The 14,578-nt window shown below is 40.5% G+C and overlaps 1 protein-coding gene across 1 annotated transcript in view; it reads right to left on the bottom strand.

Moving 5' to 3' along the window:
• LOC138141911 (Fc receptor-like protein 2) overlaps nt 1–14,249 on the bottom strand; it is a 28,144-nt gene extending 13,895 nt beyond the window's left edge. The window contains exons 1-9 of the mRNA XM_069062804.1: nt 14,219–14,249; nt 11,541–11,561; nt 6,760–6,999; nt 5,781–6,035; nt 5,325–5,607; nt 4,034–4,316; nt 3,155–3,161; nt 1,661–1,939; nt 1,349–1,459 (exon numbers count right to left, since the gene is read on the bottom strand). Coding sequence (XP_068918905.1) covers nt 1,349–1,459; nt 1,661–1,939; nt 3,155–3,161; nt 4,034–4,316; nt 5,325–5,607; nt 5,781–6,035; nt 6,760–6,999; nt 11,541–11,561; nt 14,219–14,249 — 1,510 coding nt within the window. The remainder of the gene's footprint in view (nt 1–1,348; nt 1,460–1,660; nt 1,940–3,154; nt 3,162–4,033; nt 4,317–5,324; nt 5,608–5,780; nt 6,036–6,759; nt 7,000–11,540; nt 11,562–14,218) is intronic.
• Between the last annotated feature and the right edge of the window lie 329 nt (nt 14,250–14,578).

Below are 14,578 nucleotides of genomic sequence, written 5' to 3' on the forward strand. Positions count from 1 at the left end.
AGTCCAGAGAACAGAATTCAGAATGGTGAAGCCACTCAAGCTCATGCTAAAGGAAGGTTAGTTGACAGGACTAGAGATATTTATCTGGGGGAGAATATTATAACCACTTTCAAACACTGAGTAGCTGTTACCTGGAAGAGGGATTAGCCTTGTTTTGTTGAACTCTACAAGGAAGGGAAGAAGTGCAGAGAAGAATCAATAGCAATGGGTAGAAGCGGATCTAGGCTCAAGTCAGGAAAGTCTTTCTCATAAATTGAGCTATCCCAAAGTGCTCAGGGGGTAGTTGGTTTCCCAGTCAAAGGTTGGATGATCACTTGTTGAGTATGTTGTGATAGGGATTTTTTTTTTTCATCAAGTATGATTTGGACCAGATGGATGCTAAGTTTCAAGTTCCCCAAAGGAACTTCTCTTGCTACTACTGGTGTTACAATAAACTGCCACTTAACTAAAGAGAAGGGCTAACATTCCAGGCAACTGTGCCTTAGCATTCTTGGGGTCCAAGCACCCCCAAACCTCTTTACTACTGTACCATAAAATGATCTGGGAGAAAAAGGTAGACATACTGGGGAGAGGAAGTTGAATTTTACCAATGGCACCTTCCAAGATACTGTTTTGGGTACCCAGGTAGTGTTTAGGTTCTAACCCTCAGTTCTACTCCTCTCTCTGAAGACTTTCCATTTTCTCAACAGCAGGCTTCTCATCCTGGAGCTGCCTCTGCTCTGTATCCCTCTCTTCTGATTGGTGGATTCCTGGACCCAACTTTCATTTCATAAGGTACCCAGGCCATACTTACTCACCTGATTCTCAGCTCTACTCTCTACCCTCCAGACTTTTCTACCTCCTCACCAGCAGCCTTGTCCCTGAGCAGATACCATTTCCCTCCTCTTTCCAGATGCCTTTTATGTGTAACCTTCCTTCGTTAGAATATATACCCCTTAAGGAGAGGGATTGGTCCCTCTCTTTTTTGCTTGTTTGTATTTCCAGAGGTTTAATCTATCTATCTGCTCTCTATCTTTCTATCTATGGAGTACACACTTGGGTCAGACAGGGGAGACAGGTAACTTGTATAGGGGAAGATGAAACAGAATGAAAAAATGTTGGAGAGTAAAGATAGATGTGGTAATGTTAGAGACAAGTCCCACAACTAACAATGGAAGAGAAGGTTGAACACAATCCATTTTCTCACCCTCTAGTTAATCATATAACCCTTGGGGTCCCCTTGGGATCAAAACCCAGTCTTCCAGGGGATTCCAGCTTTTACTTTAAAGACCACTATTCCAGTGGATAAGCCTTACAATCAAACTGTTTTCAATTGTCTCAACAGAGAGTAATCATGGGGATTACAAACCTGATTTGCTCTTGAGCTTGAAGTAAACCAAAACAGTAACAGTAGCAATACCCAAGATGCTGAGCAAGGACACAGTGATTCCCATGATGAGTAGGTGCCTTTCTGCAGGATCTATGGAAGAAAGAGAGAAATATTAACACAAGTTCTAGAGTGTAAGGACATAAACTTCTTTGAAATACTATTCAATATCCAGCGTGGTCCATTTCCAGAAAGCACTGACTTGTGAGTCAACATGACAGGAGGTGGCATTTTGTTTTTGTTTCTTACAGCCTTGTGGGGATTCTGGAATGGATCCTAGGACTTCTAACTTACCCAAGACAGAGAGTTCCAGCATCTCACTGAGCTGGTTACTGAAGCTGTTGTTGGCCTCACAGGAGTAATTCCCAGAATGCTCCGTTGTCACAGAGAGGTTAAAGGATACCGCACCTCCAAATGGGGCCAAGATGGTCTTCAAGACTAAACCTTTATGATAAAACTGATAAAGGATTGGAGCAGAACCTTCGAGGACTTCACATCGAAGCTCTAGCACTTCCCCCATGACAGCCTGCATCCTAGCTCCTCTGAAGATGAGAAGAGGACGAGACACTGGAACTGAGAAAGAAAAAGAAACACATCAGAGGGTGGTTCTAGTCTTGAAAAATGCCCATGAACCCCATAGCTGAAGGTTGTCAATCACAAACATTCCTCTATGAGATTTCTGGCTCCTACAGTGCCCAAATTCCAGATCTTATGCTGGGACATTTCCTCAAGTGTTATCTTGATAATATATATATTTTAATCAGTGACTTGAATAAAAGAATAGATGATATGTTAATCAAAACTGCAGGTGACTAAAAGCTAGGAGAGCTAGCTAATACAAATTGACAGTGTCAGGATCCAAAAAATTTCACTAACTTTGAATGTTGGGTTGAATGAGATGAAACTTAATAGGGATGAATTTAAATTTTTAGGTTAAAAAAGACATCTTAAAAAGTAAAAGACAGAAGAAGCATGGTGAAGGGGGCATTTCATCTGAAAAGAATCCAGGGATTTTAGTGGATCACAGGCTCAATATGAATCAATAGTTTGAGAGAACTCATTTGGTATTAGATTGCATTAAGAAAAGTATAGTGTGTAAGGCTTAGAGAGATGCTAGTACTATTGTTCTCTGCCATGATGAGTCCATAGCTGGAACACTGTATTCCTTTCTGGCATGACATGTAACATAGGACATTGATAATCTGGAAAGAGCCTAGAGGAAGGATGTTGAAGGACCTCAAAATGATTTTCTATGTGGAATAATTGAAAGAACTAGGGATGCTTAACCTGAAGAAGACAAGGCTTAGTTTGGCATGATAAGAGTTCAAGCATTTAAAAGACTATCTCTAGAAGAGAAATTATTTGCATTAATTTTGTTTTGTTGCCTCCAGAAGGTAGAAACATTGGTGGAGGGATGGGGAAGTTGCAACATGGCAAATTTAGGCTCGATATAAGGAAAAATATTGCAATGAGAGCCATCCAAAAGTCAAATGGGCTATCTTAAGAGGTAGTAGGTTCTTCTTCACTGTAAACCTCCAAGAAATCTGAATGAACATTCATCAAATAATGTTACAGCTGCTCTTCTTGTTCAGATATTGGTAGAAGTAGATGGTATCTGAGGTCCTTTCCAACTCTGAGATTCTATGATTTTTCTGCTTCTCCAATTTCTAGCTAATATTTTTCTGGATATCTACTCAGACACTAGGGGGAGTTAGGTGGTATAGATAGAGCACTGGGTTTGAAATCAGAAAGATTCGTCTTCCTGAGTTCAAATCTGGCATCAGACACTTAATACCTGTGAGACCCTGGGCAAGTCACTTAACCCCTAGAAACTTGGTTTCTCATATAAGATGAGCTTGAGGAGGAAATGGCAAACTACTTCAGTATCTTTGCCAAGAAAACTCCGAATGAGATCATAAAGCGTCAGACACCACTGAAATAACTGAACAACAGCAACAAAATACCCATGCACTGGTTCTCAAACTTTTCTCTCTTGATGACTTCTCCTATCTCCCCCAGATTTCTGGTCTTTGTGGGCCTCCTGGAACCTCCTTAAGACCCCATTAGTACACTCTCACACGGACACTGGCTGGGTGAGTGTAATGCGAATGTAAATTTTAAAGATCTTCCCTGCCCCTAGGCTAAAGTGCACCAGAAGCCTGGGGAGGGAGGCTTGTTTTTCAGTAGATACTTTTTGATTGGCCAGTGGGTCAATAAGGTTGTTACATTCTCTGAGCCAGGAGAAGGCTATATAAGCCCTGATGTGTAGCTTTGTTTTGGGACTCACTTTGAGAAGTGTTCTGTGATTTGATCTGAATTCTGGGAAGCCGTTGTTGAGAGTCCCCCGGCTTTGAAAAACCCAGAATGTGGAAACTCAGATGTTGACTGGGTATGGATGTAATGGTTGGACAGTTTGGAAATCTGTCTACTTGATGTTTCTGTCTTGATAATTATGCCTGTATACTTTGAGGTTCAGGGTGCTGACCTTTTCTCCTGAACAAGGTAAACGATATATGTCTGACTGATTAAAGTAAGCTTGTTAACCCATTTTGAGTTGCTTTCCTTTAACAAAGCAGATCCAAGAACCTGTGGTAGCTGCAAACCCTGAGGACGCTTGGGGTGCTTGCTGCTACAGTGAGATGTAGGCAAGTAGAACTCATCCAACACAGTGACAATGACTATCCTGCTGAACATGGTGCTGATGTTATTGTAAGCGGCACGCTGATAACTCCCTTCATCACTCTTATTTATAGTAGAGAACACAAACTCTTCTTTCAATGAGTTCTGTATCTTCTCTCTTAGACAGTCTCTGATGACATTTTTGTACCAGCGAAATGTAATATTTCCTGTGCCTTCAGCTACTGAGCAGATGAGGACAAGCTTCTCTCCTTCAATCACCTGTGTCCCTGGGGGCTGGGTCTCCATGAGGATGCCAGAGATGGGAATTCGTGGGTTAACACAAGGTGACACATGAAGATCCTGGATGTAGGAGACTTTAGAGATAGCAAGGGAAACTGAAATCATAGGAACAGAGCATGTGGACTTGATGAAACAGAATAAGGATAGAGGAAATAAAGATCACTATAATTTTAGAATTGGAGAAGGGGAAAAATTCTGAATATATTTCTGGGAGGGTATTAGGATCCCAAATCTATTTCCTTCTTCAAGCTCCAACCACTCTACAAAGACTTCACTGACTCCTCCAGATTGATTTCTCTCAGTTTCTGCCTCTGTATCCTTCTCTACCCTCCACCTCCATCCCTTCTTCTTCAGAGTCAAGATCATCCATTTGAGGATTAACAGTGGGCTTGTTGCCTGTGACTCTCAGTTGCTTTTAGGCAGGGGTATGTCTGAATCTTTTATATTTCCCCCAGAACAGAACATACTGCTAGGCACCTGGTAAATGTTTAATAAAACATTCTCTGTTAGAGGCAGCTGGGTGGTACAGTGGAAAGAGAGCTGGGAATAGAACCCGGAAGACTTGAGTTCAAATCTGGCCTCAGACACTGCCTCTGTGGCTCTAGGCTAGTTGTTTAACCCCTGTCTATTTCAGTTCCCTCAGCTGTACAATGTGGATCATAATGGCACCTGTCTCATAGGATTGTTGTGAGTTTCACATAAGGTAATCTTGGTAGAGTGCGTAGCACAGTGTCTGGCGCCATAGCTGCTTAGTAAATGTTGGCTTCCTGTATGTTGGTTTGTTGATTTGATGATTTGAAAAGAAAAGCAGTTTCACAGAAGTAGAAAGATTGTCAACACTGAAATTCAGGTTGTCTCTTGCTGATGGCCCATTAGAGAAAGGATGGAACCATAAAAACTCTGGCTGGCTCTCCCTAATACAACTCCCATTCTCAGAGGGACAAAGAAAGGACGTTAGCAAAGGCTCCAGAACCCAAAATGATGATGTTGCCCTTCCTTCTACCTCTCAATCCCAGCCCCGTGTCACTGACACTCACTTTTCACATTGATCGTCACGTGGTTGCTCTGTTTCTGAATATTCCGAGTCATGGCTTTTGCCTCACAGCAGTATGACCCTGAGTCTTCCCTCCAGATGGCTGGGATCTGGAATACCTGAGACTCCTTCCAGCCTGATGTAATGTTCCTGCCATTTCTGAAGAAGGAGAAGTGCAGCTTGGTGTCTGACCTCTGTGGAGTGAGCTGGGTCTCACAGCTCAGGGTCACTGGGGTTCCCTCGGTGGGCTCAGAAGTTGTGCTCTTCAGCTCAGGGGGTGCAAATAGTTCTAGAGAAAGGAGGCAAACACAGTGTCCAGGACAGTGAGTGTCAGAGTTTCTGGGGTGATCTTGGGTTCCCAGCTGAACAGATGAAGGGACACACAGATGACTCCATCTCATTTCCCTTCTATGCTCCATCTATGAGCTCTCCTAATCTCACTCCCAAGGATGAAGCTCTTACCTTGAACTTGGAGTTTTGTTTCTTTTGAAGTTATTTTATACCGTTTCTTCCACTTGGCCTCACAATGATACAGACCATTGTGATCTGAATTTGCATGAAGGATTGAGAGCACTGAATTTTCATTGACATCAGAAAATAAGTTTTTATCTTTATAGTATGAAATATCTGTGAATTTTAAATTATTCCATCCTCGGCATCTCAAGAACAATGTGTCTCCTTCAAACACAGAGTATGGAGTTTGAAGAATCAGTGCATCTGTAAGAGAAAGTAGAGGACTCAGTTTACTTTTTACTGGCCCTTTCTCCTTCTGACCATCTCTAAAAAGGAGAGACCCATAGATTACCTGTCATATGTTAAAAGGTCCTGGTTTCAGTCTCTTTGTTTTCACACATGACCCATCTATATAACCAGTTTCTCTCACTCTAGGATGAGGAGTTTTTTTCCCTCCTGATGACATCATATTTGATAAATTCCCCTACTCATCCCTGTATCTAGAAAGGGATTTCATTGACCTAAATTCATTCCCAGTCTCGGACACTTACTACCTGTGTGGCCCTGAGCAAATCACTTATCTTTGCTTGCCTCAGTTTCCTCATCTACAAAATGGGGATCCTTGTAACACCTACCTGCCAGGGTTGTTGTGAAGATCATGAAACACTTTGTAAGCCTCAAAGTGCTATATAAATGCTAACTATTATTATTATCACTACTATACTTCTGTCTATGGTCAAGACTAGCCCTTATCTGCCTGGTCATCTGAGGATATCCATTACCTACATGGTCTGAGGGGAACAGAATGGCTCCCCAGCTCTGATGCTTCTTTGGTTCTGACTCCTCCCTTAACGTCTTGTTGTATACAGTGTTAAAATCTACTGAGTCCTCTCTACATTTTTCATTTCTCTCTTCCTATAGGAAGTTGCACTCCACAGATCTTTCTCAAGGATGTGATTTCTGAGGTTGGACTCCACTGTATACTCACCAGTAGAAAATACCAGGTACACAGGCTCACTCTCAGATAAGCCAATTGTATAGCATCTGTACTCTCCAGCCTTTTGAACCTCAAGAGGGTTTGACATAAAATGCCATTCATTCCCATAGAACCACCACAATTCCTCTGGATTTAGCAAATGCAATCCACTGCAGGTCAGAGTCACCTTCTCCCCTTTGAAAACAGGGGTCCATGAAGGATTTGGTATTACTACAGCTTTCTTTGCAGCAGCTGTACATAGAAGATGAAGAAAGAGGGTCTAAGATTTTAGTTTCTGAAGCCCACTGCTTAAAATGTGTGATAGGGAAGAAATAGAAGAGTGTTGGTCCCATCCCATTTTGAGCTGGAGCACAATAGCTTGTGGTTTAATTATGATTGTAAATGCCCTTCTCTCCTTCTATTCCCTTTTCACCCCTCTTCCTCTTCCTCTACCTGTGTGATTATAGAAGTCAGGGAATAGCCAATGACAAATCAATCAATCAGAAAACCTTCCTCATAGGGTTATTATGAGGGTCAAATAAGATAACAAATGTACAACATTTTACAAATCTTAAATCACAATATAAACATTATTATTATTGTTGAAGATGATGACAATGATGGTAAAATCACTGACTGTGTCAGGCACAGATCCTAGCCCTGGCTTGTCAGAACAGAAGCAGGGGAAAGAACCAGTCCAATAAGTCATTGTATAGGAAGAGGAGGTCCAGATTTGTACTCCGTGAAGCACTGGGAGCCACAGTAGAATAGAGGACCGACTCCATGCCTAGGTGTCACACCAGGGACCTGGGTAGGAGAGCTGAGTCTACTCTAATATCCAACATCTGACTTGGGCCTGTGTGGAACACCAAAGGGGGGTGAAACCAATTTCAAAATGAGGACTGGGGAAGAAAAAGGAGATGAATTGGCTGAGGTTAGTGCTCTCAGTTGGTCAAGAAGAAATTGAGACAGAAACCAGGGGTTGAGTCAGAGAGTGGAACCTATTACCATCAACCTCATGAAGAATAGTGATATCCAGGGATAGAACTAAACAAGATCTGCCCAGTCAAATCAAAAGAATTTCAAGCACAAAGTCTTGAGCCAAGAAATGATACTGAAAACATGTGCAAGCAGATGAAAACACTGAAAATGATGAAAAAATATAGTGGTTATGAAAAGTCCAAAAGGTAAAACCAGAAGACAAGAGTAATTCCATAACTATGGGTCCCTAAAGGGAAAAAAAATTACTTATCCAGAAGGAGTATAAGAATAGCTGGAAAAAAAACTGAGAGATTAAAAATAAAAATAACAAATTAAAGCACTGATTCTAGAGGAGAAAAATGGAAGAACAATAGTTTAGAAGAGAAGGCAGAATCCTTCCTCAAGTAGGACATTTCCTGAAAAAAAAAAAAAAACCAGATTGGTGCCAACAGAAGTCAATAACTCCATGGGACAATAAGAAATATTAAAATAGTCAGAAACCTTAAGTGTTGTGGGGAGAGAAGAAAATATAAGGAATCTACTATCAGAAGCAATTGATCTGGAATGGTAGCCTGGGGGAGATCATTTAAGAATCATTAGACTCCCTGAAAACCACGACCAAACAAATAAAAAAACCTTAGGCATCCTATTTAAAGAAATCACAAAAATAAACTTCTACATCTTTTATAATCAGAGAGAAATGTAAAAATGGAATTCATCAATCAAAAAATACCCAAGAATGTAATAGCCAAAATCAAGTGCTTCAAAGTGAAAGGAAAAAAAAATGTTGTAAAGTGGCTAGAAAGTTTCAGTATGAAGGAGCCATGTTCAAGATTGCACATGACAACTTTGAGATGTCATCTCACACGTATGAGATTGGCTAAACTGCTTAAAGGGGAAATGACAAATGTTGGAAGTAATGTGGAAAAATTGGGACACTAATGTAATGTTGATGGAACTGTGAACTGATTCAACCCTTTTGGAGAGCAATCTGGAATTATGCCCCAAAAGTTATAAAACTGTGTATATATGCTTTGACCCACCAATATTACTGTTGATCTGTTTCCTAAAATGATGTGGAAAAAGGACAAGAACTTACATGTTATAAAATATATATGCTCTCTTTGTGGTGGCAAAAAACTGGAAATTGTAGGAATGCCCATTGTTGGGGTCTGTGGACACCCAAAGGTCTCAGGTCTCAGGCAGCTTCTCTGAGTTCAGGTCTGCTAACAGGGCACTCTGTGATATGTGCTTATCTTATCTGAGGTCAGGGAGCTCTGATACAATATATCCACTATGGAAATGTTTTGAATAGCTACACATGTACAGCCTATACTGAATTGCTTATCTTCCCAGTGGGGGGGAGGAGGTGACAAGGGAGGAAGGGAATGAATCTGGAACTCAAAGTTTTAAAATCAAATGTTTAATATATATATATATATACATATATATATGTATATACTAATATTAATATTATTTTATATGTAACTGGGAAATAAGATATACAGGCACTGGGGCATAGAGATCCACCGTGCCCTACTGGAAAGTGGGAGGGGATATGGGAGAAGATATGGGAGAGAGCAGATTGGAGGAGCAGATATCTAGTGGGATCGCTATTTTGGGGTGATGGGTAGGCGAGAAACGGGGAGAAAATTTGTAACTCAAAATCTTGTGGAAATGAATGATGTAAACCAGAAGTTAATAAAGCATTTGATTAAAAAAATTTTTAAAAAGAAAACTAGAAATCACTGGAAGAAATTAGCTTAGATAATACCTTATACCATACTCAACAATACACTCCAAATGGATATATGACATTAATATTAAAGATAATAGTACAAAAAAAATAGAAAAGAAACAGATCATGTACCTCTCACAGCTATGGGTAAGAGATATATTCTTAACCAAATAAGAAATTGAGGCACTTATAAAAGATAAAATAAATAGATTTGATTACTTGCAACTGAAAAGCAGCTGCACAGGCAAGATTAATGCATCTAGAATAAGAAAGGAAGTGTGTGAATGGAGAAAAAAAACTTTGTATCAAATTTCTCTGATAAGAGTTTTGCATCTAAGATACGTAGAAAAATCATATATATATATATATATATACACACACACACACACACATATGCATACATACACACACACATGCTTGTGTGTAAGCTAATGACCATTTCCCAGTAGATTAATTTGGTCAAAGGATATGACCAAATAATTCTCAAAATAAGGATCTCAAAGCATTCACAACCACATGAAAAATGTTACAAATCCCTAATAATTAGATGGATGCAAATTGAAATGACTCTGAAGTTTCACCTCACACCCTACAAATTGACACACAAAAACACTCCCCCAAAATGGCAACAGTCAGTGTTTGAGGGATTGTGGGAAGATAAATAATTTGTTGGTGGAACTGGGAAACGATATAAGCATGTTGGAAAGCAATTTGGAATTAAGCAAAGTGACTAAATTCCATTTGAACCTGAGTCTCTATTCCTGGACTCATACCCCAAAGAAGCTATCAATAAGAAAAAGTTCCCATATACTCCAAAATATTTATAGGAGCACTTTTTGTGATAACAAAGAATTGGAAACAAAGTAGATGCTCATCAGTTAGAGAATGGCTAAACAGATTGTGGTACATGAACGCAATGGAGGGCAGCTAGGTGGTGAAGTGAATAGAGCACCAACCCTGGAGTCAGGAGGACCTGAGTTTAAATCCTGCCTCAGACACTTGACACACTAGCTGTGTGACCTTGGGCAAGTCACTTAACCCCAATTGCCTTGCTTTCCCCCTCCAAAAAAAAATGAATGTAATGGAGTACTACTTGACTGTAAGAAATAAAGAATGTGATGAATATAAAGAAGCATGGAACTATCTATAGGAACTGATGGATAGTGAAATAGAGCAAGAAAACCTCATGTACAGTAACTACAACAATGTAAACAGAAAGAACAAGGACACACCAACACATTAAAAGTAAATTTTAAAAAATCATAGAGATCAGGTGGCTAGGTGGTGCAGTGAATAGAACACCGGCCCTGGAGTCAGGAGGACCTGAGTTCAAATATGGTCTCAGACACTTAATACAAAAACTAGCTGTGTGACCCTGGGCAAGTTACTTAACCCCAATTGCCCTCCAAAAAGGAAAAAATAAATAAAAAAAAATTATAGAGATCAAGTGGGACTCACATGAGATATGAGAAGACACCCTAACCTATTACCCCTTGGTAGAGGTGCAAGATCCACAAGTGTTACACTTTGCCTGTGTTTTCAGACTTTCTAAATTTCTCCATCATCTATGCTGATGTTTTCTCCCCTCTCTAAAAATAATAATTGTCATATGGAGAGGAAGAGGGATATATGGGATACTATGGTGATGTCAGAAACAGAAAATAGCAACAAAAACTTATTTTAAAAAAACAGCAGTAACAGCAACAACAATTAACATTTATATAGCATTTTAAGGTTTGCAAAACACTTTATACCAGTTAGAATTATCTTGTTCCTTGCCAGCAGACTTCCCCTTAAATCGATTGATAAAAAAGATTTTGAAAAGCTAAGTATGGGGTCTGTTTAATCAGCATAACATGAGCAGGGAACAGGTGCTTGGGAGCACACAGTAGCCCCACCTTGGTCCAGGGGATCAAGGAGAAAACTGGTGACACTTTCGTATGTCTGCAATCCTCAGCCAGTAAGGTCTGGGAGAAGCAAGACCCTCTCAGATAAATCTTCATGGGGATCTTGTGAGGGTCAGAATATCCATGTTGCCCAGAGACCCAGAAGAACAAAGAAAAGGGAAACTCACGTTCTTGTCCATTAACAGATACTGCAAAAAGGAGAAAAAGAAGAAGTGAGACAAAGTAAAGATTCTCACATTTTTTTTTAAGTATCTAGCCTTCTAAGAATATCCTCAGCTTTTCACTTGACCATGCTGCTTTCTACCCCACCCCTCTGATTCAGGCAAAACAAAAGCTTATTAATATCCGGTAAATACCAAGCCACTCACTGTTTAGAACTTGCCAACTTAATAGAAGACACTCCCCTTAAAGGTTCTGGTCGTCAAGTCTGACACCCTGGCACTGAGTAGTACAGATTCAGCAAAGTACAGTGATGGAGGGGTTGGCTCCAAGTTATCTTTACTTACATTCATTTCTTCCCAACCTCAGTTCTGGGAAGGGAGTCTCTTCTCTTAGTAGGTACCCTGACCTAAGGACAGTGGATTGTAGTGGAGGGAGATGTGCATTGATTTGTTCTTGGATCTACCACTAAGTAGCTAAGTAATATTAAGCATGTTGTTTCATTTCTAAAGGGCCTCAGTTTCCTCCTGCTGAAAAATGAAATTGCCAAAGTCGATGTCTAAATTCCTTTTAGGGATTTAGTGATTAGGTGGTGTAGTGGATAGAGCGCTGGGCCTGGAGTCAGGAAGACTCCACTTCTTGAATTCAAATCTGACCTCAGATACATCCTAGCTATGTGACCCTGGGCAAGTCACTTAATCCAGTTTGTCTCGGTTTCCTCATTTGTAAAATGAGCTGGAGAAGGAAATGGCGAACCACTCCAGCAACCTCAAATGGGGTCAGAAGAGTTGGACACGACTGAAAAATGGCTGAACAGCAACAAGGTCTCATCTGGAGCTCACATCCATGAGCTATTTCCCAGCTCGTGTCTTTTTATAAGGAATTTAACTCACTGTATCATCAAGATTTGTATCTGGGGAGATCACCTTCTCTGAGTAATTTTTTCTTTTCCACACTAAATGTAATACTTCCTCATTTTCACTCTGTCTACCTTTCCCCTACACTAAGAGTGAAACAGCAGTGACTGAGACTGGGGGTAGTGACAGGAAGTGAAGAGGGGAAAGTGTCAGAATATTCAGAGATGGACACAAAGTCAATTGGGCTCATGGTCTTTTCTTATCAACTCCACTACTTGGCTGAAGAGGTCAGACAAGATGGGGGTTCTGTCCAACAATCAAAGTGCCAAACTTCTTGAATTTTAGTTCATACCAGGTCCCTGGTCAGTCCTCATGGTGTGTATGACTAGTTGTTGTTTGTCCTTCATTCTTGAAGAGGACCATGACATCAGGGAGGTGATGCCATGACTTGTAAGTGAATCCGATTTAAGTGAAGGAGGGCTGTGCAAAGTCACCAGCCTCACTTTCTCCTCTGGAGTAGTCTTGGTCCAGTGGCCAGACATAGATCAGGACAATTGGAGATGGCCCTGCACAACTCTGATTCACAAATATCTATGTCTGCATCTACTGACTTGTCATATAGGAAGTATGAAGCTCGTGAGTGGAAATAACACTCTTCTGCCTACTCAAGGGAGGATTTAGACTGTATATGTACTAGAACTCCTGAGTTCCTGTCCAATCTTCTGTCTAGTGGGAGAGGAATTTCTAAGGTCTAGAAGTACAGGGAAGTCAGTTACTTGGTAATGTTTATATATTTTATTATACATTGTGTCCCTTGTTTTTTTTTAAATACTATTTCTTTTCTCATTGATAGTAGGCTGAGTGAAAACACTATAGACATATTTTCCACATGTGTGTTCCTTCCTGGGATAAACATCTCCATTATATCAGGGTCACAGCTCTAGTGCTCACTGACAAAGAATATAGTCAAAGAAAGGTCGGTAAGTCAGTGAGTGGAGGCTCAAAGTGATTTTTGATTGTCTAAACTCTTTGATTGCCATGTACCCCATGCTTGAGGTAATTGTTCAGACAGTGGAAAGAGGACTAGGTCTGGAGTCAGGAAGATCCGAGTTCAAATGTGACCTCAGACTTATTACCTCTCTGACACTGAACAAGGTGCATAATTTCTGTTTGCCTCAATTTCCTCAGTTATAAAATAGGAATAATAACGGCTCCTATTTCTTAGGGTTGTTGTGAGAATCAAATGACATAATATTTATAAAAAAATTCTTAGCATAATACTTGGCATGTAATAGGTGTTATAGAAACGCTTCCTTGAGACAAACAGCCCCATCCTTTATAGAAAGATAGAGTTTGGGGTTAACGTGCCAGTGACTTTCAGAGGATAACGATATTGATTCAGTATTGCTGCTCCAGCACCTGGTTGAGATCACCTGCTTGAAAAACTGAAGGAGGTAGAATTCCTTAGTAAGTAAGTAGCTGTCAGTGCTACTTGTTGGTTAAATAAGAAAAGCCCATTTTCATGGATTTATGAAGTTTGCTATTAAATTCAAAAGGAGACATGTATACCAAACAAAAGGCACTGACTTAAGTTTATTTTGAAACATTAAAGTTGCTCATTTTCCTCTCGTTTTCTGGTACCCTAAATCTGCCCAGCCTCCCCTGCTTCCTACCTTGCCATGTCCATGAAGACCTGATTCATATATAAAGGTGAAGCATCTAATCTCCCTGAGGAGAAGCTCTGCTTGTCCCAGGCTGCCCAAGTTTGTCAGAAACATATAGGATCAGGGAACATCTGGGCTGCCCCACCCGGGATACACCATACTCACCAAGAATCAATAGTGGTGTCCAAAGAAGCATGGGGATCAGATTCAGGGTAAATGGGAAGAGACCTTCTCTCAGCAATAGATCAGCCCAGATCTCAGAAGCAGGGTACATCCATAGTGGTAACAAGTGACTTTGCAAAATAGAGTTGGCAGAATGAGCAAAAGAGAAGTGGGAAGTATCATCTTTTAATTGTAAGCCAGGATTTCCTCTTCTGTAAACATTGACAGACCAAAACCAGTTACTTATAGAATTGCTTAACCACATGCCCCCATTTTGGCCTGAAGTCTCACAACAGAATAGCTCTCTCTGGTACCTGCTTATCAGAGGAAACTGTCTCTGACTTCAGGGGATGCTCAGATTCT

The sequence above is a fragment of the Petaurus breviceps genome, unplaced genomic scaffold, assembly GCF_028583685.1.
Source record: "Petaurus breviceps papuanus isolate PSGF00001 unplaced genomic scaffold, PetGlider_PUasm1.0 90510, whole genome shotgun sequence".
NCBI lineage: Eukaryota > Metazoa > Chordata > Mammalia > Diprotodontia > Petauridae > Petaurus > Petaurus breviceps.